This window comes from Schistocerca serialis, chromosome 1 (genome assembly GCF_023864345.2).
Source record: "Schistocerca serialis cubense isolate TAMUIC-IGC-003099 chromosome 1, iqSchSeri2.2, whole genome shotgun sequence".
Taxonomy (NCBI): Eukaryota; Metazoa; Arthropoda; class Insecta; order Orthoptera; family Acrididae; genus Schistocerca; species Schistocerca serialis.
In genome coordinates this window covers 749376818-749399059 of record NC_064638.1, presented here as the reverse complement: position 1 = coordinate 749399059, position 22242 = coordinate 749376818, and the positions used below count along the sequence as shown (strand labels likewise).

Here is a 22242-nt window from a genome sequence, read left to right as displayed (position 1 = left end):
GGATTCGAACCTGCGACCGTAGCGGTCACGCGGTTCCAGACTGAAGCGCCTTTAACCGCACGGCCACACCTGCAGGCGAAAGCAACAGAAAATAGTTCTTTCCGCATGAACATCAACAAAGATAAATACAGTTTTACCAAAATATGGATACATTTCTGTGTGCAGAATGGTTTTTATTTTCACATCCCTCTTACCAGTTATTTGTATACTTCGTACTTTATTTGTCCTTTGATTCGACGCACACGTTTGTGAAACCACATTTCAGATATTTCTAGCTCCTGCTTTTATGGTTTTTCAGCTGTCCGCTTTTCTATTTCTGTGTTCTGCTGAGGGTCTTGGATTCTGGAACTCTTTCTCGCACTCTTGCATTACTAAATATGATTAGTTAAGGCACTGTTTTTCTTCAGAACGCTAGTCTGCTTCTTACATACCTTTGTTTGCTTCCTTCTAGAGTGTGATGTTTTCCAGACTGAAGATGTACTGCGTCAGTACTAATTTCTTAGAAAGTGTAACACGAACAACAACCTTTAATGTTATAAGTCACACCTCATTTGAGTCAACACGTTCACCGCGATACGTGATTAGCAAATCACATGGTCACTTTTTATCCGTCCTCCCTAATCAAAATCTTTAACTTATCTACGCAGTGCTTTCATAATCTTGATTATATCAAACGATTGGTATATAGTGAGGCCCCGTCAGGAATGAAAGCCAGGGTAAGGAAACTGCACCACAGTAATGTTAATTGGCGGGAGAAAGGCGGAGAGAAGAAGATATATTAGTGTTTAACATCCCGCCGACCTCGAGGTCATTAGAGATGATGCACAAGTTCGGAGATGGTGTACAAGTTCGGATTGGGGAATAGGATGGGAGAAAAATTATCTGTCTCTTTTCCAAAGGAACCATTCCGGCATTCGGCTTATGCGATTCAGTGAAATCACGGAAAACCTAAATCTACATGGACGGTTGGGTGTTTGGACGACCATCCTCCTGATTGTGAGTCCACTTCGCTCACTACCGAGGGAAGACAGCATTGGGGATAACATTGAGGACAGACCTGTGGCGCAACTCGCCATTGTGGTACATACTGCCTGCGTACCCAACAAAAGACATCGCTCTCGTCGAAGCCTCTTATGAAAGCCTGAAATAGCTGCATGACACGTTCGTGTGCTTCTTCCGCTTCAGTACTGATAACTGTCACTCCTTAGTGCAACTGCAATGTCTCTGTAAGAGACATATTTTGTTTCTTACGAGTAGTGTTTGCGTAAAAGATAAATCATATGATAATGTTAGCCGTGATATAGCTGACTGGAAAATGTGGTGATGAGTGGGGTAGGGGAAGACAAACAGCATAATTGGAGAGGTTTTTCTTCGTTATTACGGATTGGTGGTCTAGTTAAAGTGTGGGTGTATTGTCTCAAGTGTAATTGTGCAGAATAAATGCCTGTCGCGCGTGCTTGTATGGTATAGGGTATAGCGTTCACGGCTGAAAGACGTGTGTACTGCGACAAAAAGCCAAGACTCCTTCCATAAGCAGTTATAATCAAGCTCTGAAACTTTCAAGCTACGAAAAATGTACAGTTCTCAAGCGCAAAAAATGATAAATAAATAAAATTGGAAACGCTATCCGACTCTTAGAGGTTAATAGAATAGTCCCACGCCTATGTACTTTCATAATTTAGCGCAGCGGAAATAGGTCTGCATAGCTAATACTTGGACATCGCACAGTGAATATTGTTTCGTAAAGGCATACGAATATCGTATTAATCTGCGGAATCTATACTCACGATACATTACAAACAACAATCGGCAAATCAGCACCCGTCGACCTACCTTAGCTGAATTCGGAACCTAATAGCATGATTATTGCTGGTATCTTGTGAGATCGGAATCGAGTATTTGATTTCCGATGCGCCCTGAATATTTGAGGATGGCGAAGCGATGCCGCAAGATTCAGCAATATGATGGCCATGCACCGTGCCACAATCTGGTGACTTAATACAAAGAATGATAGGGGATAGCTCGAAAAAATACAAAATAAGTAAGGTGATAAGGAATTATAGTGTATGTGATCTGGGGCTTTACCGGCGTGTATGTTGCTTCCAAGGTTCTCGGGCGTGCTCCCGGATCGAATCGTCGAAGGTCCACGATATTTCGGCGAACAACAGTTCCGCCATCATTAGGTGGTGCTGATGGAATCACCACCTGACAGTGGCGGGACAGTTGTTCGCCGAAATATCGTGGACCTTCGACGACTGGATCCTGCAGTGCACCCGAATACCTTGGAGGACGTTACATTGCCAAAAAGGGGCACAAGAAATTATTTTAGAAACCCACATGGGTACTCAGACCTACAAAAACAATATTCAGATTCACGACAAGCAATAGGAAAATCCTTTCATCATCTCACGGTTTATGAACGAGCAGCACTATTTTATACTCCAAGAGAGCGTAACGGCTTTGACTTCACAGCACAGTGAAATTAAAAGATAATGTACGGCACTAAAAACGGCCTCCTTTTAATTAAGTATAAGCAATCTATGAGCTTCCATTTTACCACGCCCTGGCACACAGCCCAGTTCCTAGTCGCGGAGTAATCGCGATCAAGCGATGCCAATATAACGTCGCCACTTTATCAAAGCTTCACAACGGCAGGCATATTGAAATGGGTGCGCCTAATTCTTTATTTATTGTAGAATCTCAACAACAGCATTGACCTCCACCAGACAAAGGTAGTCTCCCATGCAAGGACGGCTCCAGCAACATGCATCCAATCAAACCCGGTACAGAAAATAGACTAGATCAGCGAATACTCTTTCAGTCTTTCAGACGAGAAGGACCTAACGGCCCACAACCTACGAACGATTCCCATGGGTCGAAAATAAACTGACTCCCTCAATATCTAAAATTGCTCCAGTGGTCATGGAAAGAGGTTATTACACTACATTGGTTAATCGAAACTGATTATATCAAACTCACATAAAGTATTTGAAAGATAAATATCGCGAACTACTAAAAGCAAAATATAATGGTAAGAAGTGAAAGTGCTGAATGAACAGGCGTCTTTCACAGTAATGAAGATGATGAGAGAATGAAACCAGATGCCGAGAAGACTACTCTTCTTCAATACTGTGGTCACTGAGACGCCAGAATCATATAATGATTTAGTTAGAATCATCCTGTTTCAGATCTCTACAACACGGTCACGGAAGAATCCTTTCGTTTCCCTTATAATCGAATTCTAGCTTGGCTCAGCCGCTGCTCACGTAGTTGCTCGGGCATTAAGCTCCATCTTTCCTTCCTTTTCCTCGAATGCCACGAAGAGACTCGCTAAAGTCGTCTCCTGGCTACGAGACGGATGGATCACAATCAGCAGTGTCACATACCTACACACCAAGAAACACTACAGTGACGTTTGGAATTTAACCCGATCTGGAGATCAGAAACTGTATGCTAACATATTGCTTTGCCTTCCTGGTTGAACCCTACTAACATTCTATTAGATAGCATATGGCTTGTTGCAAAGGATGGGAAACACGTGAACGACAGTGCAATTGAGCATTAAACGAACCACGAACGGTTCCCTGGACATACGTAAGATAATTTGCAGTTACATGCTTCTATTTCTTTACTGTGTTAACACTTTCACCAATACAGAAGATGAGGGAAGTATTCTAGAGCTGAAGTTCACAGTGACCACTTTATATCTTTGAAGCACCACATTGTTATTTCCGTTATGATTCTAGCTAAACTAAAATATGTTTTGGAGGGTGTTTGTAATGCCCTGAATGATAAGTAAGTGTAGCTGTACAATTAATATATGTACTGTATTATATTCTAAAGTGAAAAGCAGATGAGAAGACAATTTTTTTCTGAGGAATGGGGGATATTTTGAGAAACTAACAAACTAGTTCATGAACCTAAGCACAAGCTTCCTCATAGACATTTTTACTTGATTTTCATAACGTCATAGTTCGCTTAAAATATCTCTCATGCGTTTTCGCTTCCCGAGCACGGGGTCCCGCGTTTGATTCCCGGCGGGGTCAGGGATTTCACCTGCCTCGAGATGAATGGGTGTTTGTGTTGTCCTCATCGTTTCATCATCAGTCATGCATGTGGCGAGATTGGACTGAACAAAGGTTGCGAATTTGTACGGGCGCTGATAACCGTGCAGTTGAGCGCCCCACAAACCAAACATCGTCATCATCATCTCTCATGCGTGTGTTTGACGCCTGTCGGTTTCTGCCGTTTACAGAGCATAGGCTGTTGCTTTGCGGGGCTGCAACTTATGAGGCCGGTCTGTATTGCCATCGATCACATGTCAGGGCACAGACCATCGCGGACAGACACTGTGTACACGAAGGATTATTCTTACAGAAGTTCTCCTGCTCTCTTGGAGCAGATAAAGCACTAAGAGATTTGTTAATCAGAGTGAAAATGGTTCAGACTGGGGCTTAGACTAGAACCCCGAGCAGAGAATTCATAATTATGTTTCATAAAGCTCTAACATAACTTCCACTGAGCAGAAACGAGCCCCTCAAGCTTACAACAACTAACTTACACATTATTTAATGGAATTTATGCCATACAGAAGTAGATTTCTTGGCAGAAGCGAGAAAACTCCGCTATGTAATCTAATAACAAAAATTGCAGTTACACAGAAGAAGTGATACAAAGTGATGGATAATTAGTAGTTGCAAACCTGATAATGGCAGCATTTTGCTAAAGTGTCTCATGCCAAAACCGAACAGTGTTATCATTGCTCATAAAATTAGCGAGACAGCTACAGGTCTCACTCTATTTATGTACAAATTTAAGTTTAAATGAATATCAAGACAGGAGTGACACAGGAAGATGGATGTTCACCCCTTCTACTTAACTCGGTTTTTGAGGAAATATTCAGAACATGGGATAAACAAATCGATGGTGTTCACATGGGGAAACACAAGGATAGAACCGTCAGCATGAAATGTCTAGCCTTTGCTGGTGTAACCATCAAAACATATAACAGAAAGGAATCCAAAGAAGCTCTACACACGCTACATTAAATCTCATCCATAACAGGACTACGCCGTACATGGACACAAAATCCATAGGCAGACACCCATAGGCAACGAAGTATGGAAAGAAAATACAAGTAGAAAATTTAAAATATGTCGGGGACGTTATACAGAAAAGAGGACTAAACGCGACGTTCAATGAACAAAGGATCACAAAACTACGAAAAGCATACAGACTTAAACGGAACCATTACAACAAAATAAGTATTTCCATCAGTGCCATATTCAGGCTCTATAGACGTCCTACCAGACGCATTGTATGCCTCAGAAAAAGCAGTAATCAAGTGAAGAACGAAAATCAAGGAGATGGAAAAACAAGAAGGAAAAATACTGCGAAAGACCTGTGAGCCGGTTCAGGAAGAATCTGTATGAACAAACGGAGACGATTACAGACAAGAAGGGCAAAGTTCTTGGGATACATACATAGGATGAACGAACAGACCGATTAAGAAGATTTTTAACGTAGTGACAACAAATACATCTACATTTATACTCCGCAAGCCACCCAACGGTGTGTGGCGGAGGGCACTTTACGTGTCACTGTCATTACCTCCCTTTCCTGTTCCAGTCGCGTATGGTTCGCGGGAAGAACGACTGCCGGAAAGCCTCCGTGCGCGCTCGAATCTCTCTGATTTTACATTCGTGATCTCCTCAAGAGGTATAAGTAGGGGGAAGCAATATTCTCGATACCTCATCCAGAAACGCACCCTCTCGAAACCTGGACAGCACAGTGAAAAGCGGTTGGTTAAACGTAATCGTGAAAGACCTCAAGAAATTTAACATCTCCACGGAACATATGACAGACAAGGAAGAATACGGAAAAAAATCTGAAAACGAAAATTTGAGCAAAGGCATAACTAGAGCAGCAAGGAAGTGGACAGAAAAGAGGAATAAGAAACATGGCGAATATTTGAGAAGTTTTGGGGAAGAAAAAAGAAAGACAGAAAAAAATACCACGAAAACTGTGTTTTAACTTTTTCCTTAAAAGAGAATGAACGACAATAATGCTTCTGTTGCTGATGCGGTTTTTTTAAGTGGAAAACTGATGATAGGGAGGCGGCCGCTCGTTCGGGGCGCTGTTGGCAACAATAGCCGGTCTGGTTTATGTAAAGCTGGGTGCGGACGAGGAGAAGTAGCGCAAATGGGAGGCGTTATGTGAGCGGAGGCGCCCACATTTAGCCGGTGAGGTGGTTATACGGTGCCCGAAGCCGGCGGCAGCAGGAGCTGCGCGGCGCGGAGCCACGGCGCATGCGCAGAGCGGGGGCCTGGAGGGGGCACGGGCGCGGGGCGCGGCTTACGTAAAGTCGTTCACTGCGAGGCAGTCAGTGTGCGAGCAGGATTGCGCGCAGTTAGTTGGTGGTGAGTGCCGGGCCAGTGAGGAGTGCGCACCGGCCACGCAGGCGACACAGGCCAGGGAGCAGGGAAACCGGGCGGTCAGTGACAGATGCAAAGGCCGCGACGGAAGCGATGAGCGGCGGTGAGTGCGACGGCAGTGCGGCCGCGCGGCGGCGGGTCCGCCAGCTGGCCAGCGCGCTGCTGGAGGCGGCGGTGGGCGCCGGGGGCGGCTGCGCGGCGGCGGCCGGGGGCGGAGGCGGCGCCGCGGCCGCGGGACCTGAACTCAGCCCGTTCGCGTGCCCGTCCTGCGAGGGCGTGCTCGTGTCGCCGGTGACGCTGGCGTGCGGACACAGCCTGTGCCGCGTGTGCACGGTGCGGGAGGCGGGCCGGCCGTGCCGGCGCTGCGGCCTGCGCCTGCCCGCCCCCGCCGCCCCCAGGGACGCGAACGTGAACGTGAACGTGCTCGTGCAGGCGCTCACCGAAAAGTGGTGGCCCGCCGAGCTGGCGGCGGCGCGGCTCCGCGACCAGGGCAACCAGCTGTTCGCGCGGAAAGACGTCGCCGCCGCCCTGCGCAAGTACGACGACGCCCTCGTCATCGGTGAGTAGCTTCGCCTGCCTCGCCGTTCTCTTCTCTTCACTGCACTGTCACCAGGTCTCCGCGGTTACCGCGTCGCTAAACATCATCACACAATACACTTTTTGGAACGATCCAGTAGGGTCGCATGTAGGAAAAGCGAATGACAGGCGGTGATTGGGAAGACAAAGCTACAGTTACAAGACGCCTGTGCGGACTACGATAGAATCTTGCTGGAGTCCGTGGAATTCCTGTCTGTCGGACACATCGAAGGTGCAGAAACAACGAGAACAGAGGATGAACCTAGGGTTGTTTGTCTGGTACGAATGTGTAATAGAAACATTAACCACATGTCATTGACCTAATATGAACATGCAAATCAGTCAGTCAGTCTGCGTAAGAAAGAGCAGTTATAAATTGAAATCCGGAAAAGTTCAATCTTCTAACAGTCGGTGAATAATAGTAAGACACAGAAAAATATAGTATTCTTGCGTTCCGTAATTATAGTGGTCAGGACGTGAGACGAATGACAGAATAACGGGACGGTAGTTTCTTATAGCTTCTGCTACAGAAAAGTAGTTTGAGTTGCAAGAAAGTCCAAGTCTACCTATTTTCAAACAATACTGCCAGATGATTTGGTCTTTATATATTAATCTCATTCTGAGAGTAAGAAAGATAGAAGAGTGAGTGATTTCCTCATGTCAGCACTTGTTTACTAAATTGTCGCTAATATTATTACCGTGCAATTCACAATCAAGTGCGTGGCAGACGGTTCATCGAACCAGATTTAAGCAACCACTGTACCGTTCCACTCTCGAACACTGGAAGAACAAACACAAATCCTTTCGTGAGAGCTCTGATTTCTCTTATTTTATTATGATGATCATTTCACCTTATGTAGGTGGGCGTCAACAAAATATTTTCGCATTCGGAGGAGAAAATTTGTGATTGAAATTTCGTAAAAAGATCGTGACGCAGCGAAGAACATCTTTGTTTCAAGCGTAGATGGAAGTAGTTTCAATAAATGTTTTTATCGTTCTGTTACAGCTAGAATGAATGCTTCGTAGAATTTTGTGGGACAATGTTGGAAATAACCTTCACCTTGTTTTGAGTAGTGTTGAATTTCTGTTGAATGAAGAATCGGACACTTCCAATATGCATCTGAGATTTAAGTGTGTTCGGCACGGTGTAATGAGCTGTTACCTGGAGTCATGTCGGCACCATGCAGGTGTCTCCGAGGCAACGAGCGGTTAGACTATTCTCTGGCACCATGAGTAGGAGGTGTTGACAGACGGCGCGCCGTGTGTCAGCGGTGACGTTGTGGGCGGCGCGGTTGTCCCCTGAGTCAGGAGCTGCGGCATGGCGACGAGGAACGGTCGCCACGCCTGCTACCTAGAAAAACCTTGCGGCGCTCGCCTGTGCGCTCGCGAAAACGCGCACAGTTAGGCGAAACCGTTACTGCGAAGCACTGGGAAGCCCGCGCACAGAGAGGAGGAAGTGAGTTTGCAATTGTTTTCTCGCTACAGACTGCCAACGTGACGCCTTGCTGGTGGCAATCCCTTTGTAACCAATCCTTTGCACCTCCCGTGATTTATATGGAAACAAATTTCCTCGTTGATGAATTGACTTTGTCATTTTTGACATCATTTTAGCCTTCCCGGAAATTCACGCTAGTGTGGTGTGTGTGTGTGTGTGTTCGTTTTCAACATCGTCAAACAATAGCGAGTCTTGTTCATTGTTAGCCTGTCTCGAGTAACCTGCGCTGCATGAGGAATGCCAAGTTCTGAACACGTCAGCAGCGCTGACTGGATAGTTACGTAATGATTTGCAGCAAATATTCCAAATAAGTATGAGGTGCTTTCGTGGCAGAAATTTTCCTTTTTTAAAGTAGTAATTTGTTCCTACAGTGAAAGAAATCATTTTTCTCATAATCTGTAATTCCCGCCTCGTCATAAACTGTCAACCGCTACGGCGGTTCATGCCAAAGAGTCTGAGTTCACTCGCTCGCCCATTTGAGGAGGAACGATTGCTGATGTACATAAAACTGGAAGAAACTTGTGTTCCGTTACTGTTTTTATACACCGTTATTATTTAACGAAAACGCGGCGAGTTGTAGTTACAAGCCGCTAAAACATGACAGTGTCAGTTCATCGCCTCTATCGCAGCAGAGATATTTTCGACGATAACGTGAGTAGCAGTACCACAGTGCTGCATTTTTAGACGCCACACAATCAGCATTGGGACTGGAACGGTGGGCCCAGCAACAATACCTCCAGGAAGATGCACGCGACAGCTTTATATAACGCCAAACTCGTCGCGGGACTTACGAAACGATGGGTGACTGGCGGGCACTACGTAATCACGAGTTCTCTTGCGCAGTTCACTGCAGGTCTAGCCTGTGGCCCACGGTATAGGGTTGCTACACTGGGACGGGGCGTGCTGCGGTAAATATGTTTTGACTGACTTGGGTAATCTGTAATGCCAAAGAAAAATTTCTCCCGGGCATTTCAAACTCTGATGAGCTTATCCTCTAACTAAGAATAAAACTCTACCCTGAAATTACAATGACCGCAACAGGAAATTGCAAAATTAGATAATTGTTTGCGTTATTCTGTACAGTATGGTTTCTTGTACAATGGCTGTGTACTTGGTAACTATGCATTACGGTTCCGCACCATGTCATACAAGGAGACGATCGCCCACTGTTTGCTTCTCCAGCTAACATCGGCCTGCGTGCTAACGGCCTAGCATCCATAGAAGAGAGAACAGGTACGGGGATTGCACGGCAGTGCCTTCGGTCTTCCTTTACGCAACGGGAGCAGCCAGTGACCAGTTACGAAACGGTATGGCGAACAAGGAAGTGCCGGCTCGTCGCGTAATGGCATCATCTCAGCAATTGTAGACGCGGTTGGGGCAGCCATTCAGCCGGACGCGGCCTGGAGCCGCTGTTCCCGTTCCCCTGGCTCCTAGGGGACGCCGCAGAGATGAGTGTAGAATGAAAGCCTTTGTCACTTACGTAATTGAGATGTGATGTACGCCACGGGCACTGATCTTTGGCCTCCAGGCGGTGCGGTCTGTTCTGCCCCACGTAGTATGAGATAGTGTCTGCTTCACTTACATAATCACTCGGAATTTGTTTTTCTCCAACAGTACTTAAAAAGAGCTCTATTTCCAACACCTGTCTCTGTATCTTTACGTTAGCAAACCGTGACATCCGAGACAAAGAAACACTCACTGTGTTATTACAACAGCTGTCACCTGCATGCCTGAGTACTGAACAAAGGTATGTACGTATAACTCTGTTGCGTAGTTGCGAAATTGTGTCATTGATTCTCATTGTATCTCCTTGCAACCGTGATCTTATTTGCTAGTGTATCATTTCAATTCCAAAACCGTCTCATGTATTCCTCTTTTATCGCCAACTTTCTACTATTTTCGTGTCATTATACATTTCTTCCTGTTCGCTTGGTAGTGTACCACTTTCAGATCTGATGAAAGGCTAGCATCATAACAATAATTTGCTTTCTTTGCATAATACTAACTGGAAATTACAGAGCAAATTAGTTTTTCATTACTGTTTCAAACTTCTGTCTGTCAGCTCGTTCTATATTGTCCTCCAACTTTTCCTATGTCGTATTAATTTCTTCATGTCCATGTGTCAAGTACATCTGGCATTGCCATTAATCTATTGTACGTCTTCTGATTTTTGCCTGCACTCACAATGTTCCTTTATAGTCATCCATCTATCTGTAAGCCTGCCAGGTTCCCCCTTGCATGTTCGCTTCTGTGGTAAGAATTTCCCGCGTGCTGATTTCTGCATCTGTCCGTTCATGTAACAGTACATGTTTATTACGTAATTCATCTCTTAAGGATGTTAAAAATTATGTAAACCGTTCGATCACACGATGTCCTACAAAATAGTAATGGTGCCTTAAGTTGTGGCTACCGAAATCTTCACATTCGTCTATTCGGCATTTTCACGCAAAGATATACCATGCACGAGCAGTAGTTCTTGCAGATCCTCTCGTATTTTTCTCTAACATTGCTCACATAACTTACTTTTAATTAAAACCTTCCTAAACGTCTTCTTAAATGCAACTTAATACACCAGACGATTCACCCATATAATTAAAATAGCGGAATTAGTAGGAACAAAAAACAGCTTTCTCCCAATCCGTTAAGATCGAAATGTATTTAACCAGTAATGCGAAAATTTCTCTCTATTTAATTCACGTTAAATAACTAGGTCTAAAGGCATATTTATCAGTTTCATATACAAATGACATAGCTAAAGTTACAGGTGACAATAGGTATCAGAAACAGAATTTTATGTCCAACGAGCTGTCGAAAACAGACCTCTTCTATAGGGCAACACATAACACGACAGTCGATACTGGTTCACGAAACTGGATTTCCGTTATCAGCCCATGAAGACAAGCGATTCTGTTCTTTGCTATTCAGAGAAACCGCGGGAAACTTAAATGGGAGAGGTAGAACGGAGATCTGAGCCGCCGACGTCTCCTGTGTGCGCCCCGTACAGTCGCGCCATCTTCCTCGCTAATTGGAGCCGGATCCGCCGCACGGCAGTCAGCCACACTGACGTTTCGGCTGTGGAGTCAGACGTAGTGCTTTGTGGAGAAATAATTTTAGTTTTAATGTAAAGCCAGGATGCAGATTTAGTAACTACTGACTTGTATCACACAGATGACTTACACGATTTGGACATAAATGTGGAAACACCGCAAAAAATGGATACTTTAACATAAATGCTGATATGAAACTTCCTGGCAGATTAAAACTGTGTGCCCGACCGAGACTCGAGCTCGGGACCTTGGCTTTCGCGGGCAAGTGCTCTACCGCACACTCCGCTGCAGAGTGAAAATCTCATTCTGGAAACATCCCCCAGGCTGTGGCTAAGCCATGTCTCCGCAATATCCTTTCTTTCAGGAGTGCTAGTTCTGCAAGGTTCGCAGGAGAGCTTCTGTAAAGTTTGGAAGGTAGGAGACGAGATACTGGCAGAAGTAAAGCTGTGAGGACCGGGCGTGAGTCGTGCTTCGGTAGCTCAGATGGTAGAGCACTTGCCCGCGAAAGGCAAAGGTCCCGAGTTCGAGTCTCGGTCGGGCACACAGTTTTAATCGGCCAGGAAGTTCCATATCAGCGCACACTCCGCTGCAGAGTGAAAGTCTCATTCTGGATAAATGCTGATACTAGTCAAGGTCGCAGGCTGCGCTGTTGTACTGAGCCACAAGCGACACCTGTGCAAAATCTTCAAACGCTGAAAGTGTCAGTCATGGTCAGAACAGTGTTCTGTACAGTTCTGAGTGCGTTATGTCGGAGCTAAGAGAAGTCGAATTTGGGCAAGTTGGTGGTGCTCATATTGTGCGTGCTTCTGTAACCTGTAGAGCCAGAATGTATAGTGTTTCAAGAGGCACCATATCGAAGATCTTTACCGCATATAGAAGAGGACTGAGACGAAAAATGAAGAACCGACAGCTCCAAACGTCACTGCAGATCAGAATGTCACATTCGCGACCCCTGTCAGTACCAAAACAATACGAAGGGAGCTCCATAAGCAGGAAATTACAGGGCTAGCTGGAATTCCAAAATCACTTATCAGTCATGCAGATCTCCGTAACAGGAAAACGTGGTGGCGAAGCTGTAAAACCTGGACGTTGGATCATTGGAAGGGTGTCATTTGGTCGGATTACTGTTGTTTTACATTGTTTCCAGCTTATGGTCGAGTTTACGTCCCAAGAGTATTGTGAACATTCGATGATAAGTTGGGCAGCCGTATCGTACTGTTCCATAGACTCCATGATTAATCTGCAAGATGGCGCTACTGCCAAGGATTATGTGATCATTTTGGCTGATCTGGTCCATCCCGCCGTAAAGTTTCATTCCCCAATGATAACGCTGTGTTCCAAGACGACGGCGCCCCTGTTCTCATAGCTTTCATCTTCCAGTACAGGTTTTGTGAGCTCGAGAATGAAGCGTCTCGTTTGCCCTGTCCACCACAGTCAACAAATCTCAATATTATTGACCCATTGTGGTCAACTTTGGAGATAACTTTGCGTATTCGGTATCCCTCTCCATTGTCGTTACCTGAACTTGTCGCTATTTCGCAGGAAGAGTGGTGTAAGATTGACCTGTATTTATCCATTCCGAGACGACTGGAAGCTGTTTAGAGTGCCAGTAGATTTCCCGCATCATACTTGTCATAATAATGTATGGTGTCTACGGTTTTCTATAGTTCCACCCTCTGTAGATGCTTTTCAGCATATAGCTGTTTCTACTTCAGAACTCGTAGCGTAATTAAAACATCAGAAGCATTGCAGCCAGACATTTGTTGAGTGGAGCGAAATACAACATATCTAATGGTGACTGAGCAAAGATATCTGACTCAGTATTGTATTATTAATGAACATTGTCGAGATGCCGCACGAAATCTGGAGAAATGTGCGGTTCATGCATATTTATCTGATTACATTAGCGTCGGTCCCAAGCGCGACGTGCGTGCCACGAACCACGAGCCCGTGTCCCGCCATCGGCTCCCCGCGTCCACAAACACGCCGCCTGAATTGTGGTCGCTTGTCCGGTGACGCCACGACGTGAACTCCGACCTCTGTCCTTTCGCATTCCGCAGGCGCTTTTGTCCGGTGGATTTCATCTGGAAGGCAGGAGGCTGACTGGAACTTTTCCGGGAGGCACTAAATATGCCTTTCCCATTGTTCTTTGTGACATATGCCTTACATGGACAATATTTTTCGGTTGGCACGTCCATAAATCAGACTGAAAAATGCTGTAGCTCTCGCGTTCTGCACGAGTGTGGTTGTGGGGGCTGTTATACCTTTAGAAATTTGTCATCGGACAACGTTTCAGCATCCAACTGCACATACTGAGTGGCGACGTGGCCATTTGTGGGAACAGCAGATCGCACGAGCTCGAACTGGATATGGGACAGCGCAAGAAGCACGTGCGGTGCAAAGTTGCCTTCACATTTCTTTTGTTAGCTGCTTTCAAAAAGTACATGCTTTCATACTTTGTAACCTGAAACATTGAACCAAAGGTAACGGATAGGTGCACCGATTCTAGCATTGGTTTCTTAAACATAAAAACAACATCCACTCTCAAACCCTAAAATTTAAAGGCTCGAATAAATATATCGATTAGCTGATATCGAGAAGCTGATTATACACGAAAAAAGTAATTTCATAGACAACTTCCTAATACGGGTATAGTATTTCAGATGAGCTGAAAAACTCTACATTTAGAGATTTCTGCGGTTGTGGACAGCAAAAATGGTAAACAAATGTTCCTTTTAAACAAACGTGACAGCCAATACCTTACCCCCTATATTTGCATTTAGAATATGTGACGTAACAACACAATTGGATGTTTTAAAATCTCAAATTCGTGTAACTAAACTAGAAAGTCTCTTTATTGATATTAAAATTGCTTCATACGAAATGCTCATCTTGTTCATTCGCGAAAGAGATTGCACGTCCCTCTGTTATACACACGCGAGTATTTCAATATCGAAATACTGTGATGTCAAACTGAGGATAAATATGATTATTACATTTTAACACTATTTTCTGTCGCAATCGCCGCTGCCGGGAATGGTGAAAAGGTATATACTGAAAGGAAGGGAAAATTAATAATCAAGGACTAGTACGTAGTACCAAATGGTAAGTTGGGTTCAGGTTTGTTATAAGATTTTTTAGAGAACAGGCATTGGCATGATCACGCGGAAAAGAAGAAAAGGCTCGCTAGTCTTAGAGACCGAGACTACGAAGTCATATTAGTGCTAAACCGTAAGTTTGCCTACTGAAATACTGACAGTAAATTGTTACTATAGTTATCTTTGGCAGGATACTTGACTTCCAATTCCAAACAAGTTATGTCATCGTATTTATCTAGAACCAAAGAATTCGTACAGTATTGGCGGTGGTAGTAGTATAAACACAGTTCCTCATGCCCTGTTTCTTCCGTGGGATGGAGGCATTAAAAATTCGTGCTTGCTTGGAATTTCTTAACAAGCTACGCATATTATCGGCTTTCATTTTTCGTTCGTCAGTTACAACACAAAAACAACATTATTCTGAAAATGTTTTCACCTCGACCGTGGACTGAACGGTTTATATATGTAATGCCATAACACAGATACAGAGAAGGTAAATTATTCATGCCGTTGCACCTTTTTTTTTCTGCTGAATATGTGAGTCGATTTGGTGGAAACAATGTATAAACAAACTCGAAAGAAGTGTTGGATGTAGACTCCAAAGACTTTTGAAAGAAAATGAGAATCCGCAGTTCTTGAAAGTTTTATATAATGTTGTAGGTACATCATGTAATTACTGGAAAGGGTCAGTCCCATAATGTACAAGAAAACAGAATTTTAAAATATTGCACGAGTGTTTCTCCCACACAGAGCACTGCCTGGGTAATGCCGAGATTTTGAAAAGTTTTACGCAAGCCAGGATAAGTTTCAGAAACAAAAATTTTAGTAACAACAGGCTATCGAATCTATCCGTGGGAGTAATCTGACTCTCGTCATCAGAAACCTACATGGCGCCGAGAAGGAGTATCCATATCATGGAGTTGTATCACTATTCGACATATGAACTCTGAAGTTACATCTGTACCTACGTTTACATGACTACTCGGCAATTTACACTGAAAGTCTCTGGCAGAGGGTTTATTGAGCCACCTGCACACTTTTTCTCTACAATTCTACTCCCTAATGGCGCTCGGGAAACACGCACACGTAAATCTTTCCGCTCGAGCTCACATTTTTGTTTTTTTTACAACGATTATCATTTTTGCCTATGTAGATGGGAGAAAGTTTGTATTTCGAGAAGATCTCTTGGCGACGAAAAACGCTCTTGTTTTAGCGATTGCCTCCCGAACTCGCTTATCACATCCGTGATACTCTTTCCCCTATTTCGCAGTAATGTAAAACGAGCTGTCCTTCTTTGAATCTTTTCGACGCCCCCTATCAGGGAAGTTGAGGAACCGGCGGTTGGATGATTGTCGGGGTGGGTGCAGGGTGGTGACGCTTTTGGGGAGCGGCTGCAGGCAGAAGCAGCTGTCTTCTCCGCAGCGTTACGTAACTGGGAGGCGCGCGATCGTTGGGGAGCGCTCCGGATCTCGTTTTGCGACGCGCGGTGGCCGTGTTTGATGTGCCCCTCCGTTACAGCTGACGTGTTTCCAACATGCAGCTTATGCCAGACAGCGAGTTTCTTCGAATACATTCTGAGACCTCTTTAAGGAATTTTTAGAAAATACAGAACTGTACTTGTAGCCGACAAAAGGAACCCATAAGTGAGGAAGACGAGACGATACTAAATTTCCCCTAGTATGCACGACTTCTCGGCTGCAGGTAACCTTGAATAGCTTTAATCGACGATAGAAGGACCCGGTACGTACAATTGGAAAAGGTACCGTTGGAGGAGACTGACAATAAACACATGTTCAACGAGTATTCGAGGCAAATACAACCGTGTAGCGCTTGCATAATACAATATTGTGTTGTTTTCTAAATACAAATATTGGACTATTTTTTTTCTGCGTGCGATTACTGAATAAAATAAAAGGAGATGCAGAAATCTTGTCAGTATACACATTGCTTGTCCCCAAAGGCACCCAGGTCGCCCGCCGAGCATAACGTGCTGATTCAACGAAAGGACTGTCGTCAGTATTACATTAATGTTTTACTGAACGAAATGTTTGAAATTCATATGGCGCAGTGGTCCAAGATTTGCAGGCAGATTCTAGAGAAAAAAAAATACAGGAGATTCGTACCTATTCATCGAACGTCAATCCGTATCTGCAATTCAACGACATCGGCACTAATGCCGAGAAAGGTTGCTATCATCTCAGAAATTTTCCTGTTCTTGAAAGAACAAGCAGTCTTAGTAGGTAGCGTCGACTCCTCTCTCATATCCTGTCAGGTATGATTGAGCTTTCATGAATAACAACATTCCATCCCGTGGTTGGTTGTGATGCCTCCTGATCTGCGATACATGAAACCAGATACTGAAAACACTCTTGTCTTTCTTGTTTGTAGTAGCAGCAGCTTCTTCGCACCCAAGTCAGGAAGAACGGGATGAGTCAGAGATACTGTCCGCATCATGCCACCACAATATAAGAAATTGATTAGTAACTTGACAGAATAACATCATAAACTTGGAATTCCTCAGTTCTTCAGCCGGCCGGAGTGGCCGTGCGGTTCTAGGCGCTACAGTCTGGAGCCGAGCGACCGCTACGGTCGCAGGTTCGAATCCTGCCTCCGGCATGGATGTATGTGATGTCCTTAGGTTAGCTAGGTTTAATTAGTTCTAAGTTCTAGGGGACTGATGACCTCAGAAGTTAAGTCGCATAGTGCTCAGAGCCATTTGAACCATTTTTTCCTCAGTTCTTCAGCACTTTTCATCACCTGCATCGCTTTAAAAAATTAATTTTTCGTGTCATATTTTTACACGATTCAGAAATAGTATAAAGTTACTCGTATTTCATACGTATTTGGATTTGCCATCATAGAAAGCGATTCAGTCGTTCAGACTTGTCCAAGGATAGTGTGACAAAACTAACCCATTCGATCACTATCTCCTCACTTCAAGTCAAAGTATTCCCATACTGAAGAAAAGAGCGGAGGGGAGCAGATGCACCAATCCTGCATCGTCGTTCTAGACAAAGTCCGAGTGGAGGTGGGTTTCCGATGCCTTCCTCCGACCTGCGACGAATTCTCAAGTTCGTACCTGTGTCGCGTGGATGATTGTGACCAGTGTAGTGTTGGATTCGTGTCCTTATGTTTGAAGCAAAAGGGAGAGGGCGAAACCCGGTGCAGGTACACGGCCCACTCCTGTCGAACAGCACCGGCCGAGCTTAACGTGCCCGTCTGACGGACGATTCACCACCAGCAGTGTCATCCGCCCTCACTTCATGAGACATTGCGAACAGATTTGAATTTTAATGTAGGATACTGGTGCAAGGCTGTTGATAAAGAAATTTGCGCCACCGTCTCTCGTCCCCGTGTCGATCAGATTCTGACAGCAAAATTTTTCCCGCACCAAGATTCGAACCGGCTTACCTCAGACTCAAGAGGCACCGCTCAGGCGTGCGTTAGCGGCCTTGGCTACGGAGGCGTGTATCTCCTCACGTGAAGGTCGTTATTTACTCAAGGTTGCGGCTTAATCGGAACAAAACGAAAACACCGTATGGTCTAAAGTATGCCGGCTTTGTTCTGCACTAAGGCTCTCTCTTTCCCCGTCACCGCAAGATTTTGCGCCACCCTGTTCAGATTCACGCACTGTTAAAGGCTGAGTGGAAGCAAAATCCCTATCCAGCAAAAATTGTTTGCCAATTAAATATTCCGTAACGACAGTGTATCCAGCAGTACTATCAGCTATTCGTCCCCTATATCAGTAACGTTAAGTTACTCAAGCCGCCAGCACACGGGGCAAGGCAAGCTAACGTTGCCGTCCAAACATACGGGATCCCCAGCGTGACGAGACTCTATGCCGTCGGCTCACGGGACGAGCTGGTTAACGTGATCTTGCGCTCTCAGTGCTCTCCAGCAGAGTTGTCGGCCTTATTTGGCTCGCAAACAATACAGTTTGTTCACGAAAACGGACGCGTGTAAAATCCCCACATTAGCTGTATTACAACGCACATTTCCTCCCTTGTCCATATGCTAGTCGTGTCGTTCTGTCCGTGGTGTGCATGAATAAAAGCTTCAGTATCTGTGAACGTGTGTTAAGCCAAAAAGGAAATATGCATGTCCATGTCAGTGAGGACATCAGCTTACAAAAGTCCATCAAATCGAACAAACTCACTCAGACCGCACGTATATTTACACAACATTACGTAATACAAAAATTGTTTCTATGAATTTCGTAAGAAAGTCCAACAATCTTTTGGAAAACATGAAGGTGAAGAAAAGAAAAGGTGCAATAGGACTCGAACCCTACACCAATCTACTCTCTGCGCTGTGTCATGGCGCCTCTACACATTACGTTTTTTTTTTAATCTCATTTTGTTCGTTTTAGTTCGTTCCAATCTGCTCAGGGCGGACGTCGCAAGACACTCGTTTCAGTTCGTCGTTGATCCATTAACTGTTTTTTTTTTTTTTTTTTTTTTTTAGTTACAGAGGGCAGCTAACCCTCTGAGCGAACACGCCGACCTACCGTGCCGGCTCTCTAGGCCGTACCGTTGTTATAAGAGCTTTTGCATTTTATTGGATTTTATCTTATAGACCCCTATTGCCGATTTTTTGTTAATTTACATTTAATTATAACAAATCCTAACAAGAACGACACGATGGTTTATGAATAATGTTCCGTTTCCTTAAAACTGCTTTCTCTGTTACCATTCGAAAATAGCAAAATCTGAAAATTCCTTAACCACCAGTATGACGTTTCCCGTAGTTTTACTACAATAAATAGTACCAACAACTATTCGTTATCGGGATATTCAGTGTGCTGGTGCTTAGAAACAGTATATATTTATGACATGTAAGGTATAACATAAGACCTACCGAATATGGGCTTCCACTGAACGAGGAAAGTACAACATGGTATCCTGTTGTCTGCGGGCCTCAACATTTCTGCTTGTGACTTAGTGAGCGTGCTTGCTTCCTATTCGTTCTGCTTTACGTCGCCGAAATATCTCGCAGAACTTGTTTTATGTTTAACGTGACGAAATGGCTCATCGACGTGAAACAGCGCCAAGTGACCTCAGAAAACTCGTAGAGGCCACGTCAAAGTTAGCTAACTCGTCTCGAGTGCCAGCAGCTTTAGCTTAGCTCCATGCATGTAGACAACACGAAGTTTTCTTGCTGGTGACGTAGCGTATTTTTGCAGTAGTTTTCTTCGGTATCTTTCTGCTCTTTCATTTACTGTTCTGTTTGTGTGGCTCCTACATTCCATTCGCCCTTCTTTTTTCAGAATACTGTCTATAGTGTGCACGGTTCATTGTCTAAGCGAATTAGTGTCGGTGGAAAAGTCACCATTCTCGCAGGCAGCGCGGGACCAGTGTTGGCTGCAGCGAGCAGAGTAGAGTTGCCGTGCTTATGCTGCAAGATGAGGGCGCCGCTGTATTGATCCGCAGGCCGCGCCGCGCCGGGCCTTGGGCATTCACGGCCCGCCTGTCGCTCTGAGCAGACACCGCGCGCCGGCAAAGGGCACCGCCCAGCACTCCGCCCTGACCCAGCTGCCAGATGATTGATTAATAACGTGTGCCGTTTTCACGAAGCATATGGAATCACGAGCTCTGGTTCTGCTAATGCTTTACATTCTTAAAGAACTCGGCCCCATTTGTAGTTAGTTGGCTCGGTACTTTTTTTTTCATCTCGACCTTGTTTTCGTTATTTGCCAGCTACACGCTCTCGCTCTACGATTTTAGGATGGTTCTAACATTTCTTTCGGTGGCTCTGTTCGAAAACATACGCATTGGAACGCATATTCAGTGAAGTACATGTTTTGCAAAGAGATGGCGTGATTCATCCGCCATCCCACTATCTTTTTCTCCGTTGTGCACTAAGATCACCAGGAATGGTTGATGCCCAACCTTGTGAGAATTGATGTAGTTCGCGTAGTTTGTGGTACATGGGACCTTGTTATCCGTAATGAGTCATACAGTATTTATGCTACCGGTTTTCACTGCCGAGTAACATTTCCATTCTTCTTCATCTTTAAAAGACGATGTCCGTCTTCTTCTAATTTTGCGCAAGCTTTCCTGTGTCCTGTTGTCATCTATTGGAGATCTTGATATTTCGTATTCCTCATTAAATGAGCGATGATTCTTTCCGCCGTTTATTCTTTCATTTACAGTTTGATACACTGTTTCACTTCAGATGATCAGATGTGTGTGAACTACTTAACCTAAATTATCCTAAGGACACACACACACACACACACACACACACACACACACACACACACACACACACGCACACACACACACACACACACACACACACACACACACACACACACACACACACACGCACGCACGCATGCCCGAGGGAGGACTCGAACCTCCGCCGAGACCAGCCGCTCAGTCCATGACCTTTCACTTCATAAATGGCACATAAGTTGAGGCTCAAACCACAAAAAGCTGTACAATAAATATATAGTTTTTTTTTTCGTGTGTTATTTTCGTTCCGTATTCTTCCTAAAGACTTATTTCTAGGATTACTGGCTTTTAATTGCAGTGTATTCCCGTCTGGTCAGTCTAGGGGCAATATGCAGTGTGTGTTAACTGAAGAAAACTTCACATGGAAAGATCGCTAAAAAAAGCGTTTTATAGAAAAGCCGCTTTCCACACAGCTATTCTGTCATCATCGGACTCAAGCTTTTGAATTCTTGCAACATACCATCGATGAGTGTTACACGTCACGTCACTTCACGTTGCATATGTACACCCCGTTACACTGAAGGTCACTAGACATCGGCATGTCAAATGTAAAAGTAATATGTACAGACATAAACTTAACTATGCTGTGCCGATTGCAAGTGCACACTTTCAGTACCAGCTAGTAGTTGCTGGCCAGTTGCCAGCTGGTAGTGAAAGTGTGCACTTGTAATCGACGCAGCGTAGTTATGTTTATGTCTGTATATTACTTTTACATTTCACATGCCAATGTGCAGTGACCTTCAGTGTAATAGGGTGTACATGTGCAATGTGAAGCGACGTGTAACACAGATCCATAAGGTGTTGTAAGAATTCGAAAGCGTAAGATCCGATGATGACAGCACAGCTCTGTGGAAACCGGTCGTCCAATAAAATTCATTTGCAGCGATGTTGGCTTGCTAAGTTTTCTTCAGTTACATTTTAGTTGCAGCTTCGTACTGCATAGTTTGTGTTCATAGTTAGGTACGAACAAATTGAAGGAGATAGGGTCTGGAGCCGAAGCTCGGAGATGAACCAAGAACTTTGTGCGAAGCCGTACGTTTTGCTGTTCTCTGACTTATCACAAAATTCAGTGACACTTATGAGCGACATGGCACCTAATGCTTGAATCGGCTTCTTGTTTGTTTTCATTTCACCTGCAAATGGACAATTCATTTGTCTCAGGAAATGAAGTGCTCATTTATTTTACTGTCCTCATAGCAGTTAGGAATTCATTTTACTTGGTACAGTGCGTATATACACTAGCGATTCAAGTGCCGCTTGAATTGCCGTACCCGGCACTGGTGGCCACGTAACGCCACGGCCGTTCGTAAGGTTGCGTCCAGCAACGTTAATGGCGCCGTGGGCCACACAGTTTGC

General features: G+C 44.6%; 1 protein-coding gene across 1 annotated transcript in view; it reads left to right on the top strand.

Annotated features, from left to right (window-relative positions):
* The window catches only part of LOC126429858 (LON peptidase N-terminal domain and RING finger protein 3), a 198451-nt gene that overhangs the window by 9972 nt on the left and 166237 nt on the right, over positions 1-22242 (top strand). The window contains exon 2 of the mRNA XM_050090422.1: positions 6708-6993. Coding sequence (XP_049946379.1) covers positions 6708-6993 — 286 coding nt within the window. The remainder of the gene's footprint in view (positions 1-6707; positions 6994-22242) is intronic.